This window comes from Chrysemys picta, chromosome 13, assembly GCF_011386835.1.
Source record: "Chrysemys picta bellii isolate R12L10 chromosome 13, ASM1138683v2, whole genome shotgun sequence".
NCBI classification, from domain to species: Eukaryota; Metazoa; Chordata; order Testudines; family Emydidae; genus Chrysemys; species Chrysemys picta.
Window position 1 is genome coordinate 19,639,713 of NC_088803.1, and position 22,682 is coordinate 19,662,394.

The 22,682-nt window shown below is 42.4% G+C and overlaps 1 protein-coding gene and 2 pseudogenes across 1 annotated transcript; all 3 read left to right on the plus strand.

Annotated features, from left to right (window-relative positions):
* Window positions 1-281: 281 nt before the first annotated feature.
* On the plus strand, window positions 282-1,208 carry LOC101948464 (olfactory receptor 6F1-like; annotated as a pseudogene).
* An 11,856-nt stretch (window positions 1,209-13,064) lies between these two features.
* Window positions 13,065-13,991, plus strand: LOC101948745 (olfactory receptor 287-like). Its single transcript, XM_005312884.2, has one exon. It carries the CDS (start codon window positions 13,065-13,067, stop codon window positions 13,989-13,991), a length of 927 nt encoding a protein of 308 aa, XP_005312941.2.
* A 3,799-nt stretch (window positions 13,992-17,790) lies between these two features.
* On the plus strand, window positions 17,791-18,715 carry LOC103306975 (olfactory receptor 5A1-like; annotated as a pseudogene).
* Window positions 18,716-22,682: the final 3,967 nt, after the last annotated feature.

Genomic DNA, 22,682 nt, shown 5'->3' on the forward strand with positions numbered 1-22,682 from the left:
CAGGCTCCTTTAAAAATCCGAGTCAAGGACTCCTGGGTTCCATTCCTAGCTCTGAAAAGGGAGTGTGGTCTAGTGTCTAGATCAAGAAATTGGACATGAGGATTCCTGGGGTCTAGGATCAGCTTTGTTGCCGTTGACTCACTGTCCAACCTCAGCCAAGACCAACGCATGTCAATGGGTGCATTCACAGAAAAGCAATTACTTTAGATCGATATCTGGCTAAGTCCCCTGTGTATTTCACTGTCCTTGTTTCATTAGTTTCAGCAGGTAAAACAGACTGAATGGAGAAACGCAATCAATCTGCTTTGATGGAATTCATCCTCCTGGGATTCCCTGGGAGCCAGTATTTGCAGATCTCCCTCTTTGTACTCTTCCTCTTTATGTACATTCTGACAGTCCTGGGAAATGTGGCCATCATAACCCTAGTGGTGACCCACCGCCGCCTCCACACACCGATGTACTGCTTCATCTGCAATCTCTCCTTCCTGGAGATCTGGTACACCACAGCCTGTGTTCCTAAAGCCCTTGCAATCTTCCTGGGGAAAAGCAAAACCATCTCCTTCACTGGCTGCCTCCTACAGATGTACTTCATGTTCTCCTTGGGTTGCACGGAATATTTCCTCCTGTCCATCATGGCCTATGATCGCTATCTGGCTATATGCTACCCATTGCATTATAGTACCATTATGAACAGAGCCTTGTCAGCTCAGCTGGCTCTGGGCTCTTGGGTGTGTGGTTTCCTGGTTATCTCTATGCTGGCGTCTCTAATATACAGGTTGTCTTTCTGTGGCCCTAATGTCATCAATAACTTCTTTTGTGAAATAGATTAATGGATCGTCCTCTCTTGCACGGACACATCCTTCATTGAGGTATCAGCTTTCATCATCTCAGTCATTGTCATCCTGGGTTCGTGTGTGATAACCCTCCTTTCATACATCTATATCATCTCCACTATACTGAGAATCCCGTCAGCCAAAGGCCAGCAAAGGGCATTTTCCACTTGCTCATCCCATCTTGCCGTCGTGCTTCTATGGTATGGATCCACCATTTTTCTCTTTGTCAAGCCGTCTGCACGGAATTCATTGGAACTGACCAAGATAGTCAACATCCTGAACACTGTGGTGACGCCACTGCTAAACCCTTTCATCTATGCTCTGAGAAACAGAGAGGTGAAGGAAGCCATGCAAAATATACTCTTTGGGATATGAGATTATTTCTAAAAGGTCAACATTGTAAAATCAACAGGGCTTCATTAAGGGATCAAGCCTTGGTTACCTCAAAGTGTGTATCTCCATCTATGAACCACCAAGACAGCTGTGTTCCTCTGGGATAATGCAGATCACTAAGCCCAGGACAAAGTACCTGAGATCTTGGGAGAAAGCATGCTCTGTTGAGGGGATCTGGCTATGGATCAATTTTCTGTAGACCGTACAGGGTGAGGGGACTCAATCTTGGAAAGTGGTGATTTTGAAAATGACTTATGGGTCATTGTGGATAAGATAACCAACTTGGGAGTGTGATGCTATGTCAAAGAAAGGTTTATATGATCCTTGTAGGTCATAGGTAGGGGAATTCCAATAAGGTGACAGGAGGAGATATTACTTCTGTATACGGCATTGATGGCCACTACTGGAGTACTAGTTGGGATTTTCAAATGAGCTGAAAGTAGTTAGGAGAATGACTTCCAATGAATTTCAATTAGAGTTGGCTGACTAGCTTCCTTAGAATATTTAGAAAACCCTAGGAAAATGCATATAATACACATTGGTGAATGAGATGGCAAACAAATCTGGGTTAGATTTAGGGTTATTTTGAGAAATTATATCAACATATAGACAGTGTGAAAATGGAGGCCTCCTGCCCTTGAACTAAAGATGCAACATCCCACAGGACTGGACTATAATTTCCACTTTAAGTGATGTCCCAGGCTCACCTGGCGAGTGGACTGAAATACATGGACTCTCCAGTCCATAAAAAGAACAGGAGTACTTGTGGCACCTTAGAGACTAACAAAGTTATTAGAGCATAAGCTTTCGTGGACTGCAGCCCACTTCTTCGGCTGCATATAGAGTGGAACATTTATTGAGGAGATATATATACACACATACAGAGAGCATGAACAGGTGGGAGTTGTATATATCTCCTCAATATATGTTCCACTCTATATGCAACCGAAGAAGTGGGCTGTAGTCCACGAAAGCTTATGCTGTAATAAATTTGTTAGTCTCTGAGGTGTCACAAGTACTCCTGTTCTTTTTGTGGATACAGACTAACACGGCTGCTACTCTGAAACCTGTCTCCAGTCCATGTATTTTATCTTACTGTGAAATGAATATTTAGGAAGATTCTGTAGAGCACACATATAAGAAAAAAATCTCCTTATGATTTCAAATATGGAAATGAATGCCCTTCATTTTTCAATGTAATTGTAATAAGAAATGTCCTTTGTATGTGAATAATTGATGTCTGTTGTATATTTGCTTACAGACCATTCATAACATCAGAATGTAAATGAAGTTTGTATTGTACCTTTTAATCCCCCAATCCTTTGGAAAGTATTTTACTTATTTAAGATGGGATTTTTCAAAAGAGTGCAAGAAAATAAGGCATCCAACTGCCTTTGCAGTGTCCTAGCAGTGAGGGTAATACAACATTGTAACAGTTTGCCAGGGAAGTTGTGGACTCACCATAACTTGGAGTCTTTAAGATAAAATTAGATTTCTTTGTAAAATACATGCTTTTTAATCCAGCATTTGGGAGAAATTCTGAGGCCTGTATGTATTTGTGTGTGTGTGTCTGGGGAGTCAGCCTGGAGGGTGATGGTGATTCCTACCTGCCTTGCAGCCTGTGAAAATGTGAGTCTATGAATCCATCTGTTCATCCCCTTTCTTCATGGACTTGTGGACTCAATGTTCCCAAGTCTATGCTTGAGCATCCACCTGGGTTTACAATTGCTAGACCCAGGTCTCACAGCCATGCTAACATGTCCATACTGTACTATGCAGAACTTCTGACTCAGATTTGTGGCTTGAGCTGTGTCCATACAGCAAGATGATAGTACTCGGAGGCAAGTCATAGCAGGATTTGGACTTTGACCCATGCCCCTTGTACAGTCCTAGGACCTGGGTCCTGAGTGCTTGCTGACTCAAGTCAGACTGATTTGTGTTTGGACAGAAGGGGGTCTTAATCTCAAACCTGAGTCAGAGCCCAGGCTTACTGTGCTGTGTAGATGTACCAAGAGAGAACAGATTTGCCTGCATTGCCATCAACATTCTAATAAAACTTGCATTCAAACAATGACTATAATCAAATGTCATGCTGGTCACATGCAAGGGTCAGGAAGAAGATGGGCTTTTGTTCCCCTGCTGCTCTGTATTCTCTTGGTGGTCATGGTTTTGTTTGTTTAAACCTTTTTCTGAAACATCAGAGATTGAAAACAGCGGGAGACAAGACACCAGACAGGGTGGGTCGGTGATCTGAAGTGGTACAGAAACTTCTTTTTCAAGAGCTTGGTTGGTATGTCTTCCTCACATAATCAGGTCAAAATGATCCTCAAAGTTAGGATCAGGAAGGAATTTCCCACAGGTCGATTGGCACGGACCATGGGTTTTTTTCACTCTCCTCAGCATGGGACATAGATTGCTTGGTACAATCATTTAGACAGATCTCAGATACCAGTTCCTTGTCCTTGAGGAGTCTTGGGCATTAGTGTCAATGTGTCATCTCAGTCTCTCCTGGTCTCTGTGGCTCACAACAGCTTAGTCTCCTAAGGACTGAAAGTTTAACCTAAGTAATTGATCTCAATATACGTGTAACTGGATGAAATTCAATGGCCTGTGATATACAGAAGATCAGACTAGATAGTCTAATGGTCCCATCTGGCCTTACACTATGACTTTTGATTTGAGGAGATTGCTTAACCCTCTTAGACCCCATTGGTAAAACCCATTTCTCAGTCACCAGAACTGGCCAAATGTTTTCAATGTTTCACTTGACATTTCATCAAAATCAAAATGTTTCATGAAAACAATGTGATTTCAAATAATTTAGCATATTTTTACAGAAATAATTTGAAAGTAAATGAAATAAAATGTTAGTTTTTTTTCTTTTCAGACTAAATATTTTGTTACCGAATAATAAAAACTTCCCCAAAATCATGCCAACTTTTTTGGAGACATACATTTTTATTTTTCAATCAGATCTGTTAAATCACACACATTTGGGATTTGGGCCTGTGCATACAGGGGAACAAATTTGATCCTTAGTTAAGTCCTCACAGCATCACAGACAATGTAGTTGGGGTTTTCAAAAGGCACATGAGCGAGATTCAATAGAATTTTTGCACTAACTCCGTTTGGTGTCTTTGAAAATACCATCCATAATTAGAGCTTCCTGGAAAATGGAATATCCATCACATAGGAAATTCCAATAGCTTGACATTTATTTTCATGCTGAATCAGGATGAAAAGATGAACTACCAAACATTTTTGTGGAATCAAATGTTCAAAAAAATTTAGTCTCACACGTGTCAAAACATTTCATGTTGATCAGAACTAGAGCAGGTCAGAAACCAGAATTTCTGTTTCATTAGAATTTCCAAAATGTCATTTTTAATTTTATTCTGAATGAGAACAAAAATAAACATTTCAGAATTCCCTACAGACCAAAATTCTGATAGATTTTTTGAGTGTATAAAACCAAAACAACAGTTGGACAGCCCAGTTCTCCAGTTGTCCCAGGAAGACAGATGATCCTTGTTGTAGAGTCAATACTCAGAAGAATTGAAAGAATGTTCTGCAAGAGACTGGTGAACAACAGCATGGTGTGCTGCCTTCGCAGAGCTAAGGGCTAGACTACACTAACTCTTAAGTTGATCTAAGATATGCTAGTTCAGTTATGCAAGTTACATAACTGAAGTTGACGTAACTTAGGTCGACTTACAGCAGTGTCTACACCACACTATGTCGACGGGAGAAGCTCTCCCATCAGCGTAGCTTCCACCCTTCTGGGAGGTGGAGTACAGATGTTGACAGGAGAGCACTCTCCCATTGACTTAGCATGTCTTCACCAGACCCGCTAAATCGACATCACTGCATCCATCGCAGCAGTGCCAATTTAGCTGGTAATGTAGACATGGTCTAAGACTGGGTGGCTTGCTGGTCTGAATTGGTACAGAAAATTCTTTCTCAAGAGCTTGGTTGGTACGTCTTCTTCACATGAAATAAAATAAGGCTTCTGAAGTCATCAGGCAAGGATCTATTGGTGTTGGTTCATAATACACTAATGACATTGTGCTGTGGGATATCTCACAGTAGATGACTTCTGGGAACTTGGAAGCATGCTGAAGAAGAGGAATGTCCAAGCAATCTTCTCTGAGACCTTTCCTGTCCCATGAATGAAACAAGACTGAATGAAGAAGAGTGTGGAGGTGAATGGCTGGCTAGGTAAGTGGTGTAGGGTACAGGATCTTGGTTTTGTGGAACATCAGTGCACCTTCTATGGCGAGGGGGATATATAGTTTGGATGGAGTCCACCTCAGTAGAAGGGGGACCAGTCTTCTTGGGGACAGGCTGGCTAGAGTAATCAGGTGGGGATTAAACTAATAGCAAAAGGGGAGGTTAAAAGAAGGGAAGATATGAGCACTCAGAACAAAATGGAAATATTGAGAACAAAATTAATCAAGGAACCAAAGGATATGAAGAGAAGAAATTATTGAACTACCTATACACAAATGCTAGGAGCCTGGGTAACAAACAAGGGGATTTGGAATTGTTCATTTATTGGAATAAATTTGATCTGTTTGGTATTACTGAAACTTGGAGGGATGATTAATGCAACTGGAATGTTAAAATCAATTATTATAACCTATTTAGGAAAGATCAAATACGGAATGGCACTCTAGGTCATAAATGACATTACTTGTTTCTGAGTTACTGATAACTTGGAAGAAAATGATCTTAAATGCTTATGGATCAATGTCCTAATAGATAAAGCACAAGATGGAGTATTAGTTGGTCTCTGCTACAGACCACCAAATCACAACTGGGAACACGATGACCACCTCTTTACGCACCTATCTATAATGTGCAGATAAAAAGCTGTGTGATCACGGGGCATGCCAATGTGAATGACATATGCTGGAGGTTATTTGCTGTCAATCCTAAAACATCCTTGTAATTTCTAAACATAATAGACAACAATTTCCTAACTCAATAAATGTTTCATTCTGCATGGGGTAGTTCTACATTAGACCTTATCCTTACAGATAAAGTGGAACTGATCACAGACCTAAAAATTAATGTATCAGAGAGGTAGCCGTGTTAGTCCGAATCTGTAAAAAGCAACAGAGGGTCCTGTGGCACCTTTAAGACTAACAGAAGTATTGGGAGCATAAGCTTTCGTGGGTAAGAACCTCACTTCTTCAGATGCAAGTAATGGAAATCTCCAGAGGCAGGTATAAATCAGTGTGGAGATAACGAGGTTAGTTCAATCAGGGAGGGTGAGGTGCTCTGCTAGCAGTTGAGGTGTGAATACCAAGGGAGGAGAAACCGCATCTGTAGTTGGATAGCCATTCACAGTCTTTGTTTAATCCTGATCTGATGGTGTCAAATTTGCAAATGAACTGGAGCTCAGCAGTTTCTCTTTGGAGTCTGGTCCTGAAGTTTTTTTGCTGTAAGATGGCTACCTTTACATCTGCTATTGTGTGGCCAGGGAGGTTGAAGTGTTCTCCTACAGGTTTTTGTATATTGCCATTCCTGATATCTGACTTGTGTCCATTTATCCTCTTGCGTAGTGACTGTCCAGTTTGGCCAATGTACATAGCAGAGGGGCATTGCTGGCATATGATGGCATATTGAACATTGGTGAACGTGCAGGTGAATGAGCCGGTGATGTTGTAGCTGATCTGGTTAGGTCCTGTGATGGTGTTGCTGGTGTAGATATGTGGGCTGTGACTCTGAAAAAGGTCTGGGAGTCCTGGTGATTCTGTGGCCAAAAAATCTAATGTGATTCTGGATTGCGTAAATGGGAGGATCTTGAGGAGGAGTAGAGAAGTTGTTTTATCTCTCTATTTGGCAACGATGCTATCACTGCTAGAATCCTGTGCCCAGTTCTGGGCCCCACAATTCAAGGAAGATGTTGACAAATTGGAAAGCGTTCAGAGAAGAGAGAAGAGAAATTAGAAAATGTGTCTCAAGGAGTTCAAACTATTTAGCTTAACAAAGAGAGAGTGAAGGGGTGACTGGATTTCAGTCTCTATGCAGGGAACAAGTATTTAATAATGGGCTCCTCAGTCTAGCAGATAAAGGTCTAACACGATCCAATGTCTGGAAGTTGAAGCTAGACAAATTCAGATTGGAAATAAGGTGTAAAATTTTAACATTGAGAGTAATTAACCATTGGAACAACTTTCCAAGGCTCATGCTGGATTCTCCATCACTTATAATTTTTAAATCAAGATTGGATTTTTTTTCTAACAAATCTTCTCTAGAAAATATTTTGGAGAAGTTCTCTGGCCTGTGTTATACAGTAGGTCAGAGTAGATTATCACAATGTTCCCTTTGGGAGTTGGAATCTATGAGTCTATGGAATCTATGGTTTATGTTAAAATTTCTGATGGCGTTAACATGTTCCCGTGGAACAGTTCTGTCTGAAAATTTTTGATTGCTCTACTTCCAACACTTCAGAATGAAATATTTCATTTCAGTATCCCTTCAAAATTAAATAATGAACATGTTGACTTAAAATGGCATTGAAATAAATAAGTTTAATGTCAATTTTTTTCAGTTTGGCTATTTAAAAATCATATCTTTATTTGAAAATAAAATATTTTTGTTTTGATTTGATTTTGGAAACAGAAAAAATGTTTTGATTTTTTTAATGTCCAACCTAAATATATATTTTTTTATTTTCCAACCAAAAATTGAGATAATTTGTCAAAATTGACATTTTCCTGTGGATAATTTTTTATTTCAACTATTCCACATTTTCTGGTATTAAGATGTACTGTGGAAAAAATTATTAGCTTGCTCCCTCTAGCTCAATTACTTGTATATCAGCAATGAGCTGCCCCTTACCACACCACCTGGTGTTTCTTTGTCCTCCCTTTTATGATTTATTGCGTTTTGGCAGATTGTGAAATCAATGGTGAAGGGAAATCAAACTAATGTGAAGGAATTTATTCTGCTGGGCTTCCCTAGCTCTCGGTATGTACTGATCTCTCTCTTCCTGCTATTCTTGTTCACCTACCTCTTGATGGCCATGGGAAACATCTGTAAACAATCCCTACATAATGGGCTACTCCTGCTTCATTGAAGGAATAAATGTAGATAGAGGTCACTACATGGAGGGTATTTCGGTGCCTCAAGATGCACATAGACACATTGTCACCTAAGTCCCATTGAAATCAATGGGAGTTAGGCACCTAAATACCTTGAGGAGCTGGGCCTCAATGGGATTTTCAAAGATGCCTAAACATGATAGCCACGTAACATCCAATGGGAGTTAGGCACCTCATCTGTTCAGGTGCTTTGGAAAGTCCCCCTAGGCTCCCCTCTGCATCTTTATGTGCCTAAACACCTGGCCTACAAGATCAAAGTGAGTGGGCACCTCATGGTCTGGCTGCTGTTTCTCCTGCAGAGGATGTCTGGTACTCGAGGAGGGAATGACGGATACTTTGTGCTTTATTCTACATTCCTGTGTTTCAAGACAGCAAACCACTTTCTAACTTGATTGAGTGAGGGGAAAAACCTCTTTCAAAAATGGTAATGGATTTTTGAGAATGGAATGCAGTGTCTACTAGATTTCAGTTCAGGGCAAGTGAATGGGACATGGGCACCTGTAGTTCCTGATATCCCAAGTCAAACTGGGTCAGTTCCCCAGCAGCTGTAAGTTAGAATTGCTTAACTGAAATTGATAGAAATTTGCTGATTCACACAAGGTGAGGATCTGGTCCATGCAGTTTGACCAGGGTTGTAATTCCCCTCTGCGCCTCTGAAATTCAGGCACATGCTGTGTTCACATGGGACAGGATCCTGCTCCTATGCCAGTGCAAATCTGGAGTAACTCTCCTGAAGTCAGTGGAGTTATACCTGTGTAAGCCCAGTGTCAGTGAGTGGATGATCAGGAGAAGAGACACTGGTCTTTGGCCCATTGGAGTAAATGGGCCTGATTCTTCCTCTCATTCACCCCAGTGTAAATCTGGAGTAACTCCACTGCAGTCAGTTTGGCTGAATCCCCTCTTATCCATTCCAGAGTGAATCTCCCCTGTCTGTGCCTCAGTTTCCCCATCTGTAAAATGGGGATAGTGACCCTGATCTCCTTGGTAAAGTTCTTTGAGAGCTACTGATTTTAAGCCCAGAATAAGAGCTAAGTGTTGTTTCTATTGGTTGGCTGCCTAAAGAATCTTTTCCACTGCACTTTGTTATTCAGCCAACTCTTCTTGGGACTGGATCCACGAATAATGGATGGAGGTTTGACATGCGGCAAGAGCATGTAGAAGTTGCTCAGAATTTAGTGCAGAGGAAATCTATGAAGGTAGGTGTGTGTGTTTACAAAACCCATGCGGGCATGTGGGAATTAGAGCCATTTTCTCTGAGGATTGGCCCATGAGTTATTTGGTTAATGGCCCCTCAAGCAATTCCCTCTGTAGTTCTGAGAAAGTCTGTGAATTTCTCTGAAGATTATGTCCCAAGGTGGCCTTCTGAGCTGATGAAATAAGCCATCTTGAGTAGAACACTCTTTCGTTGCCTGAATGGAGCACATAAGAAGACAGTAGTATATAAGAGATAGATAGATAAATAGATGTCAGTGCCATAGAAGAGAGAGAGAAAGACAGAAGACAGTAGTATATAACATATACATAGTTCATTTTCAGTTAAAAGTATATACTAAGATATACTGATAATCTCTTAAGGATATTTGATGGTTGACTTCATTAGAGCAGGTTGTGTGCTTGAATCTTTTGAAAGTGTTCAAAAGGTGTGTGTCAGAGAAGCAGAATTATTGTCTGTTTTAAAAAAAATAATTACTGTGTTGGTTTTTCTCTCCATGCTTAAGAGAGCACCTTTTTTCTACACTTGATGTGTTAGCAGTTATGTTTCATTCAGGATGCATCAACAGAACTGCCACCCAGACAGTGAGTATTCTGAAAGTTCTTTGAGTATCTACCCAGAATGCTTAGAAGTTACACCAGTTTAAATGAAATTAGAATGTGGTGGTGTTATTATTCCTAGCATTCAAATTAATACTAGTTTAGAGCAAATTGCACAAATCCCTCAGAAATTCAATGGATTTGGGTTCATAATTTCCTCAAGCATCTTAGAGCATGCAATCCTATGGTTCTGCATTGCGCTCACTCTCCAGTATAAAAACATGTTAGGCAATTTCACCTGTGTTCATAGTAGGTTTCTGGTCAGTTTCACCTTTTTGCTGTCTTGCAGATTAATTGTAGTTTTGCAAACTATGCAGAGATACTTTACACCTTCCAAAATCTTCCCCTATATATGGTGACTTTAGAGGGAAAAGAAAGAAAGAAAGAAAGAAAGAAAGAAAGAAAGAAAGAAAGAAAGAAAGAAAGAAAGAAAGAAAGAAAGATTCTAGCCATTGTATCACCAACAGAATTATTTACTACATTCACGTCAGTGACTCTTGTGAGAACATCCTAAAGACAGTGCAGTTTGCAGAGAGACTAATTAAACTGAAGAAAATGGGATCACACTTTATATTAGTGTTCCCTTGATAAGTCCTTTAGAAACAGGCTTGGAAGGATCAGATTTGTATTGGTAAATGACGATAAACATTCATTTCACCACACACCCAGAAAAATGACAAAAATATTTCCATCAATAATCCAAATTAACAGGTAAGGAAGGAAAATGCTGCTTAAGGGTATTTGATTTGCTTATTTTGCCATGTGATGTTGACAGAGTTTTAAAAGTTATAAACCTTTAACATTTTGAATCTCAACATCTACTGTCATTAAATAATTATTGTCTGACTCTGCTCCATTGTCTGGCCCACATAATGAACTGCAACTGTGAACATTTAATTGATAAAAATGGAAATAAACACTTACAAGCGATAATATTGCACAAATATGAAAATCTAAATCCATAAAAATAGAAAAGCAATGCTCTTAAAAATAAGCATTGATATTACCCATCAAAATTATGAGGAAAATGAATTCTTCCACACCTATTGACAAAGTTTAATTGATTTTAAGCATGTTAAAGACATAAGCAGTATATGTTCCCAGGGTTATAAGCACATCAGTAGAAAGTTTCAGAAATGGTTATATATCGGGTTTATAAACACATGTGGAGTGGTTGGCCTCGATATAAATTGGTTAAGCATTTATTAAACCTTCAATTATTAATCCTTTACAAACCTTAAATATGGAACCTTAATATAGAGAATACCCAGACTTAGAAGTGAATGGAGTCTGGAATTCAGGGGTACCATCATGGTTACCAATGGTTCAGAGGAGGTATAAATCAAAACTGCACACATCATCATCAACAACAACAGAGGATTGTCCTTTAGATGTTCTTTAAGATGTCTCAAGGCAGACATTCTGTTCATTCCCTCTGGGGCACCTGCATTGGCCACTGTTAGAAGAGAGGATACTGGTCTAGATGGACCTTTGATATGACCCAGCATGGCCGTTCTTATGTAAGTTCTTATGTTCTGATGTTCTGGCTCTGTGGAGGGAATGTGCGCTAATAGCTTAGAACAGTGGTTCTCAAACTTTTCTTTTCATGGACTACTTGAAAATTGCTGAGGGTCTCAGTGGATCACTTAATGATCTTTCCAAATGTTTGTACCATTAGCTAACTATTGTAAAGCACTTTGGATAAAAGCGCTATATAACAAAACCTTAATAATAATTAACATATTTTTTGTTCTACAAAAAAAAAGCACACAACTCATATTTTAATATCAGTAGTCATACCTTTTTAATGCGATGGATGTGCCTCTCCCCCGCTGCAGCAGCCCCCAAGTTGGGGCTGGGAAGGAGAGTCATCTCTCCCCAGCAGCCGCAGCCCTGGAGCTGGGGAAAGTCGCCTCTCTGGCTGCCGCAGTCCCAAATTCACCCCATCCCCTCTTCTCACTCCTTTGCCCCTCCCACCTACCCCCTATTCCCTCCAAGGCCACAACCTCACCTTTCATGTGCATCTTCTCAAGAGTCCAGGCACCTAATTAGTGAAGCCACACCTTCACAGCTCCACTAATTAGATGGGTGGCCTTCATTCTCTTCTGTGTGGCTGCCCAGGTGCTCACCTTAGAGGAAAATATCTGTGGACCACCTGAATGGAGCTCGCGGACCACTAGTGGTCTGCAGACCACAGTTTGAGAACCTCTGGCTTAGAAAAAGGAACCAGGAATCAGGATGCTTGGGTTCTGTTTTCCAGCTCTGGGAGTGGGATGGGATCAAAGGGTTGGAGGGCTAGGAGTCAGGACTCCTGGGTTCCATTCGCTGCTCTAGAAGGGAAGTGGGGTCTTGTGGTTAGAGCAGAGGTCTGAGAGCGAGAAATCCAGGATTCTGTGTCTGGCTTTGGGAGGTGAGTTAGGGCAGGTTTCCTGGCTCTGTGGGTGGAGAAGAACCTAAGGCTGGGATTTTCAAAGGAATCTAGGGGAGTTAGGTGCCAATCTGCCATTGAAACTATAGTTCTCATAGATGACAACATACTCACATCTCCTATTGAGAACTGAATGTGCACTACTTCACATAAATTGTGTTCAGTATCCTGTAGGATACTGATCTTTAATGTGAGATGGGGGGTCTCGTCAAGATAGGATACCTTTTTCCTAAGAGATAAGGAGTTCAACCATTAGCTACTGGGCTTTGATGAATGGGATTATCCAACCTGTGTGATACAGGAGGTCAGACTGTATAATCCCGTTGGGCTTTAAAAATATAATATATTCTCTCTCTTTCTCTCTCTCTCTCTCTCTCCATGACTGCTCAGTTTGTTGTTAACAATGAGCTGCAATTAACCAAGTCACCTGGGTGTTTCTTTGTCTTCCTTTTATGGTTTTCTGTGTTTTAACAGGGAGAGCACCCAATGGTGAAGGGAAATCAGACCAATGTGAGGGAATTTATTCTGCTGGGGTTCCCTGGCTCTTGGTACGTGCAGATCTCTCTCTTCCTGCTTTTCTTGTTCATGTACCTCCTGACGCTGATGGGAAACATCACCATCATCTCCTTAGTGGGGACCCACCGCCGCCTGCACACCCCGATGTATTTCTTCCTCTGCAATCTCTCCTTCCTAGACATCTGGTTCACCACGGGCTACATTCCCAAAACTCTTGCTCTCCTAGTGTCCAAAAGCAAAACCATTTCCTTCCCCAGTTGCATCCTGCAGATGTACTTTGTCTTCTCCCTCGGCTGCACCGAATATCTACTTCTGGCTGTCATGGCCTATGATCGCTATCTGGCCATATGCCACCCATTGCGCTATAGCTCCATCATGAACAGCACGTTGTCCATTCAGCTGGCTCTTGGATCATGGGCAAGTAGCTTCCTGACTATTTCTGTGCTGGCGTTTCTGATCACCAGGTTGTCCTTCTGTGACTCTACCATCATCAACCATTTCTTCTGTGATGTAGATTCTTGGATAGAGCTGTCCTGCACAGACACACGCCTCATTGAGATGGTGTATATTACTATCTGCTTTATTGTCGTCCTTGGGTCCTGTGCTGTCATCCTGGTTTCCTACATTTACATCATCTCCACCGTCCTGAGAATCCCATCTGCCCAAGCCTGGCAAAAGGCCTTTTCCACTTGCTCTGCCCATCTCACCGTTGTGGTTATATGGTATGGCTGCTCCATCTTTCTGTATGTCAAGCCATCCAAACAGAACTCACTGGAAATGAACAAAGTTGTCACCCTCTTGAACACTATCATGACACCATTACTTAATCCTTTCATTTACACGCTAAGGAACAAAGACATTAAAGAAATATTGAGAAAGGCATTCAGTAGGACATAGGGTGACTAGACAGCAAGTGTGAAAAATCGGGATGGGGTGGAGGGTAATAGGAGCCTATATAAGAAAAAGACCCAAAAATCAGGACTGTCCCTATAAAATGGGGAGATCTGGTCACCCTAGTCCAATGCCCTGGATATAATTGATTTAGGCAAGCAGTGAGGGGAAATCAAGTGGGAAATGTTGATATTTTGACATTTTTTTCATTCCAAATCATAGCGGAAACAAGTATTTTCCAAATGTCTTTTGAAATGGAAATTGCAAAACAAACCCATTTCAAACCATTTGTTGTGGAGGTGGGGAATCAAAACTCCACTTCAAAATGTAATGTTTGTTTTGCAATTTACTTTATTATTCCATTATTAGTTTAACATTATGTCATGACATGTCAGTAGTGTGCACTCTATGGCATGCCTTATTATGTCAAGTTTTCACAATATAACAATAAAAGAGTCAAAATATTCTTTTCTTTTCTCATTTATTTTTTCTCTTCCCTTTTTCCTTTTCACAAACAAAACAAACCACTGATCTAATCCCAGGGGAACACCACTGCATTTAGCAGCTGGACCATAGGCACAGATTTCCCTGCTAGCCGGGGGGTGCTCAACCCCCTCACTGCCCCAGGCCCTATCCCCACTCCACCCCTTCCCCCAGGCCCATGCCCCTGCCCCTCCTCTTTCCGCCCCTGCTCTGCCCCCACCCCACCTCTTCCCCTTCTCTTACCTCCCCCTCCCCTGCATTCGCCCCATCCCCGCTCCTCCCCCTCCCTCCCGGGGCCCCAGGCACATCGTGAAACAGCTGTTTGCGGTGGGCGGGAGGCGCTGGGAGGGAGGGGGAGGAGTAGATCCGTGGGGCGACGGGTGGACGAGAGGTGCTGGGGGAACGGGGGTGGGGAGTAGCTTGGCTTACGGTGGGTGCTGAACACCCACTAATTTTTCTCCATTGGTGCTCCAGCCCTGGAGCACCCACTGAGTCGGCACCTATGAGCTGGACTCCATAGTGAACAAGATAAGAAATTTTTCAGTCCTTTGGTTCTTTTCACAGCACTGCCAGGTACTTGCAGTGGGTTGGGATTCTGTGCTTCACCTTCCCCATCTGGCACTTAACCTATTTGAGAATCCCACGTGAACCTTGCTAGGCATTTTTATTTCAAAAACTAGAGATGTCTGTGTCTATGGGCCTGATCCCCCTCCCTCTCATTTTCTCTAGTCTAAATCAGGAATAGCTCCCCTTACCTCAATGGGCCAAATCCCCAGCGGGTGCAAATTGGCCAGACCTCCCAATGGGGCCAGTTCCCCAGCTTGTGTGAATCTGCATAGTTCCAGTGCAGACAGTGGGTCCACATCCACTAAGATCAAAGGGATAAAATGCCCAGCTGGTGTAAACCAACAGAGCTATGTCAGTCTATAGCAGCTGAATACCTGGCACAATCAGCAGTTCCTGACTAAGAACTATTCAGTGGGCTGACCCTGCCAGCTTTTACTGAGGAAAGTACTTCTTACCCCAGTGATCTCATTGTTACCAATGAAACCACTGGTGTCAGCAGACCTACTCACATGAGTAAGGATTTTCAGGGTTAGGCCCATCTCAGGGTGTGCAGGACTCAGCCCCTGACTAGTGTGGTTAACAGAAGGACAAACGACTGACTGGATAGTTCACTCACGCCAGTTTTTTGCACTGATCTCTCTCCAACAACTTCAATGCAGCAATTCGGGATTTGCCTCAGTGAAAGTGATGGGAGAATTTGGCCTGATCCTTTCTCACAGCCAGACAGAGCCTAAGGGAGTTAGACTCCACCTGGGATTCACAAAGGAGCTTAAGGGAATCCGGTGCCCAACTCGCACTGAAATTCAATGGGAGGTGGGTAGCTAACTGCCTTAGGCACTGCTGGAAATCATACCCTCTGGTAGCCTTGAAAATTATAACCTTTGTGTTTTGGATGTGCTGGATCAGGCTGGTCAGATAAAACACACGTGCTTGACTTGAACCTTATATTCATCCACAGGACATATATATAGTGTGGGCAGCATCCTAGATATGTTCTAGAAATTATTTTGGAGAAGTTCTCTGGCCTTTGCTATACAGGGGGCCTGACTAGATTAGCACAATGGTCCTTCCTGGCATCAGAATCTATGAATCTAAGCATCGCATTCTTCCCCATCTCTTTATCCTAGTCAGTGTCTCCCAGCCCTAATGTAGAGGGATGATCTGCCTTTCTTTAGAGCACCACAAATCACCCTTGATCTAAAGGAATCCCCGTGGTAAGTTGTAACATGTCTGTGTTCATGCAAAGTGACATTCACCCATGAGCAGAGTCAGCACATGGCCAATTAAGCCCTTGAAATAGGACTTCTATGACCCCCATGAAACAGTTGCACCAAGGCCACAACTTTGGGATGACATGGTAAGAGGAAGCTGGCTTTTGTCTTTGAGGCGCCCAGGGGTGTGTGTAAGATTTTCCCAGGTCACTGGGTGGAGGCTTGAGCTGGTTTTGAGTTACGTTGTTGGGAGGGGACCCCTATGTACTGAACCCGGCCCTTGCTGCTATCAACTCGGCCTGGCAGAATGGTTACACATAGACACATTGGATGTCCGGAGATGCTGATTCCAGATGCAGATAGACAGGCTAGGTAGCCAAATACATACATCAGTAGGTAAACTAAGAAAACAGAAAGAGAAAATCACAGGTCAGAATGATCTCACCATATGTATGATCCATGTTTAAAAGGCAGGTGAGTTGATTCATATTTTTATTACTTGTAATCTTTCTATTGTTTAAATTTCAAAGGACCAGATGCTGCCCCACTTGTCTAGGGGTGGATCTGTCTGCAGGGTCCCCTTGACTTCTGCCTGGATGCAGCAGTCTGCTCCCGCACAGTCAGTTACAGCACAGGGGCCATGGCTGGCAACCCAGCTACTTTTCCTCTCTTACCACAACAACAAATGAGATCAGTTGGTGCGTGTTAGCCTGTGTGTGTGTGTGTGTGTGTGTGTGTGTGTTAGAGGGTTGCAGGGCATTCTCTGGAGCAGGCACTTAGCTTTGGAATTCACTTAGCACAGAATCTGCCTGTGGTGACATTCACATTCTAACACAAGATCTCCTCCCTTGGGTGTTTGTCTGATGAGCTGATAATGGGGGAAAGATTTAGTATGTCTCTGGGAGGCATTCAGAGTTAAACATAGATGTGATATTGGACAGAACACTGGCTTCATTCCCAGTTCCACTAAAAATCAATGCCAAAATAGCCACTCGCTACCAAGAGGGCAGGAGAGATTTTCTTATGTGTGAGCAGCCTGATATTCAGACTTGCGGGACACTGAGTCAGAAGTGCCAGTGGGTCAGATTTTCAAAGGAACGTAAGTTTCAGGCACAAACTCATTTGAATGACTGTATATGCTGGTGGTTAGAGTGCTCACCCTCCAATACAGAAGACCAAGTATCCAGTCCTTCTGCTCCAAAGCCTCTTTTATTATTTAACCACAGTGGAACAGCTTCAATAGGAGAGACTGGGGCAGTTATAGGGGTCCCTCAATGTCACAGCTGAGCAGGGTTTTTGTGAATACCAGTGGGGCTTGATTCTGGGATTTAGGCACCTAAAGTGGTAGGTAGGTGCCAAAGTCTTTCTGTGCAATTAGCCCATTTTGTCTATTTACAGCACACATTTTATAGAATGTAGTCGGCCTCGCTTTACATTCATCCTTTTGGTCAGATGATTTCGGCAGGCCATTTCAATGTACTTCTATGTGTTAATTTCATTGTTTTTTCCCAATCTTACAGGTCAGATTTCCTGAGTCAGCATCAATGGGGAATCAAACCAAAGTGACCAAATTTATTCTCCTGGGACTTTCCAGTGACCCACAGATGCAGATTTTCCTATTTCTGGTGCTTGTAGTTATTTATGTAATCACCCTTGTGCCGAATGTGGTGATCATACTGTTGATAAGGACTGATCCTCACCTTCACACCCCCATGTACTTCTTCCTGTCTCATTGTCGCTATCTGCTATTCCTCAGCCATTGTCCTTAAGATGTTGGTGAATTTCCTAGTAGAGCACAAAACCATTTCTGCTGATGGCTGCTTTGCCCAGATATTCTTTATTTTACTGCCGGCTGGTGTTGAAATTTTTATTCTCTCAGCAATGGTGTATGACTGCTACGCTGCCATCTGTGACCCATTGTGTTACATGGACACCATGAGCAAAGGGATCTGTGTTCTGCTGGTGAGTGGAGCATGGGCAATAGGTTTCATAAATGCCCTGCTTAACAAAGGTTTAGTCCTCAGGTTGCACATCTGTGGCCCCAATCAGATCAGCCATTTCAGCTGTGAGCTCCCTCTCCTATTGCATCTGTCCTGCACCGATACCTTCACCAATCAAGTGGTGCTTCTCACTTCTGTTGTGATACTTGGATCAAGCTCCTTCCTCTTCATCCTGATCTCCTACATTCACATCATCACCACTATCCTGAGGATACGCTCGGCACAGGGCAGGCGTAAAGCCTTCTTCACCTGCAGCTCCCACTTGATTATGGTTGGTTTATGGTACCTGATCAGTTTTGTCCAGTACACAAAACCCAGCTCAGTCTCCTCCATGGTTGTGGATGAAATGTTCTCTATCCAGTACAGCATCTTGACTCCTATGTTAAACCCCATCATCTACAGCCTTAAAAATTCAGAGATGAAAACAGCTGTTGGGAAATTACTGGGAAAATTCAAGTTTCTCAAGTAGTGTTGATCTTATTTAAAAAAAATCAAAGAGCATAGAACTGTCAGTAACTTGTGTTTTCGAGATTCTCAGCTCAGGTATCTGACTGACAGTTTGGGTCAAAGCCTCAGCTGGTGTAAATCGGTGTGGCTCCATTGAACTCAAAAGGCCAGATCCCCATTGGGTAGAAGAGACCCTGGAGCAAAGGGGACTAGGTCAAGGCTCTCCATCTAGGGTGAGTGCTAGAAGCACCAGGGTCTAGAGCTAGGCATGCCTTCTGTCTTTCTGTGGGCCAATATCTCTTTAATCTGGCCCACTGACTTCATTGGATCTATGGTCTGTTTATAACACTTGGGGATTTGTCTAGTTCTATAAAAAGGAACATCTTTGTCTCTTACATTCTGTAGTTCTGCTAGAGTATTGTGTTGAAAATCCTGTTTAATATCTGTTGTATCTTATAGGATTCATTCCTATTAATGTCTGTAGGATTTTCCAATAATAATAATAATTGTAGACAATGCGTGTGATCCCCAGTGGGGCCACAATGCACAAAGACCTAAGGATCGATTAGGAGAGATTGAGAGAGACACATGTCAGGTATCCCATACCGCAGTGACTAGGGCACCCACATGGGAGGAAGCAGATCCCTTTTTAAAATCTTTCTCCTTATCAGGCACTTGAAGAGGGGTCTGCTACATCCCTAACCACTAGGATAGAAGTTAGGTGGGGTCTCCTCCATCTAATTCCTTCTCCTTTTCTCCCCTCTCTCACCCTGGTTTCTTGCCACCTTAGGTGGGGTTAGAGCAGTGATTCTCAACCTATTTACCATTCTGTGCTGCATATGCAGCTCTCTCTGTGTTATATGAGCCACATGCACACAATATATATACTACCCGTATGGCCCTGAGGATGTCACATAGGCCACAGGTATCAAGATGGAATGTGCTGTTGATCGATGTTGTTATACCAATAGAATAAAAACCAGCAGGATCTTATTAAGAGGGATAAGACAAAGATGCCACATTTATTGTAAATATAATGATAAAGCAAAAGATAAAAGTAAACAATGTTGTTTGACTACTTATTCCTATCACTACTTATTCCTTATATACACACACACACACACACACACACACATATATATATATATATATATATATATATATATATATTCATTCACACAGTCATTCATTCAAGTTCTGCATAGGTGTTATAATTACCAGCCTAGAAGTTGCTCATGCCAAGTTAGTGGCCAGGTATCTTGGTCATGAGGATGGAGCCGAGTCTGTGTCAGGTGCACCTGATGCTCCTGGAGGTTGGCAGCAGAACCAGAGACTCAAAATCCTCAGTCTTGAGAGTCCATTCTTATAGGAATTAATTCCTATGTTAGTCTATGGGAGCTGTTTCATTCTGCTGTTGCTGACTCAATCAGCAGATGGCACATTCCTGGGCACATTCCTGGTGGCTCCAAACTGTCCAAAGTTTGTGTTTCTCATCCTTCCAGGCGATGGGGTGAATCCCAGTTTACCCTCCGGGGGTTCTGGTGGTTCATTTTACACATTCTTCGGCTGATGGATACTCCCTTTCTAGGCTGGCACCTCCCTAACCATTCATGTACATCAACATACATTTCATATCTTAACCGTATTTTAATTTACTGTCTCCACCACTTTCGGGGTGTGTGCTAATTCATTTGAGACTCTCGGCCCTTTAACCACAGAGGGTCACAGAAGGTGGGGGTCTGTTCCTAGGAGCCTAGTTGCTGTTACAATGAAGTGAAAGTCACTTAACAGCTTATAGCGTTTGTTTACATTATATCAGTTACTTCAAGAACAAAGTCAATTAACTTGTTTGTAAGTTTTACATAGTGATAAAGTATCTTTCACAGGACAGATACAATCAATGGTTTCTACAGACAGTAGCTTACAAGTTTTAACAGAAGACCCAAGAGATTTTTGTACTTGGTGACACTGTTGGATTTTAAAGTGTGGGGGACAAATTATTGGGGGGTCACTGTCACTTGGGGGAATCACTGTTAGTACCTTCTTTAATATCCCTACAATGTGCCCCACAGGTCCTAGTACAAGTTAGTGCTCTGCACCTTCCTTTGTACAGGCATTCTTCACTATTCCAATCAGTGTCTCAGGCTTCCCATTATAATGGGCCCAGGAAGGTTGGGTCCAGGTTGTCTGGTACACTATGGGTGGGTTTACTACTATTTACAAATATGTTACAATTGATGGCTGTTCTTGATTTCGCTACCATATCCCCCTTGCCCACTGCCTTCTAAGTGTTGCAAAAGCAACACTTAATAGTAGGCCAAGTGTCATGATAATTCATAGCAATATTGAATGTCCTGCCCAATGAAATATAGTCCATCATTTTGGCCAACACCACTGGAACTGCTCATCCTTCTTTGACAGGGCTAGAATTCTTTCAACATTGTTCTGAATCATACATCTCAAGTGTGTCCAATTGTCAGCTGCTGTGGTGAGCAGCTCTTGCAATTTTTGTGCACTTTTGTCCATATTATAAGTCCATTCAATGTCAATAGTAAAATTCGATATCTTCCAAAGCAACTTGACCACTTGGTGTGGGATGGGGTAGTACACACTGGTCCGGTTATTCACAACAATTTGTTCCACTGACCCATTTGTGCACTATCATCCTGGTAACAGCTTATAGGTGCATGCAGTTCAGTTATGTGATGGGGTGTTTCTTCCCTCTAGTGTTACATTGCAGGAGTGTTACATGCATTCCCAGGAGAAAACTCCATATCCCATATACATAACATTTAAGTGTCCCCCCTTTGAAATGGGCCACTCATTTTGTTTCTCGGACACAATTGGGGTGGGCCATATCCATATATTCCCCCCTGAATACACAGTTGTTTTATTCAATTATGGTCCAATGTATACCATTCATCCTACCCACTGATCCCCCAAGAGTTCCCATCAAATCCCACCCTTTTCCTGCACTCCCGTCGGGCTCATGGGGACTACTTTGGTTGCATTTCCCTCCCAGGGTATCACAGTGCTAGCCTTACAGGTTGGCGATGTTGTTTTCCATGTGGAAGGGAATGTTTTTGCAAGTGTTGATAGGTATGGGCTAGTTCCATGATTTAAAACTGATGACCACTGTCCCAACCATGTGTCCCTCATAACATTCATTAATATCATTTACTTGAGCATTCTGCATTCCCATACACACCTTTCCCCACATCAAACATCTAAAACTATCTCCTGCCCATTTCACCAATTGTCCTGCCCAATCAGCAATCTGTAGATTCATTTTGCTACTTCCCCCCACCCATCTGCAATTGCAGCTACTTGCTGTACCAATTCATTAATTTCTTGTTGCAATTTCACATTGTGACTCATCAAATGCTTAGTTGTCCAATTTTCCCCCAAGCTCCATGCTCCATTCCCATGTTTATTGTTGACAATAATCCTCCTTTCTGTATGTCCTCTTTCCCACTTATTAAATTGTTGTTTCAACCGTTCTATGGATGTGCTGCAGTTGGGATATAGCTGGTCCACCCACCACTCACTGGGGCAGACTACCCATGTAATAGACTGAAAGGACATATTAAAGAGTGCCGGTTGCACCCACTCCCATAAAGGCTCCCACACGTTTGCCCACCGGGGAATATTTTTAGCTCCGGGCTGTGGCCAATTCAGGTCTGGATTTTTCAAGATGGGCATCCACACCATCTGTAGGGTTACATTCTGCAAACCAGTCAGATTTAATTTCCCTGTGTATGCCCCTAGAGCGATTTTAGCTCCACACCAGCATTTCCATTTATATTGATCCATGGTGTCCTCATCATTACATGTGGACAAATGACATTTAAATTGGGGGACACCTCTTGGTTACAACACCCCTGGTGTCTGGAACGTCAAATGTTGGTTCCCTTTTGATTGATACCACTGTAAGGAATACAACGAGTTAATCCAATCTCAACCTCATCATCACTTAGATGCCATGATGT

Coding starts and splice junctions, on each gene's coding strand:
- LOC101948745 (XM_005312884.2), top strand. CDS start 13,065: ATGGTGAAGGGAAATCAGACCAATGTGAGGGAATTTATTCTGCTGGGG.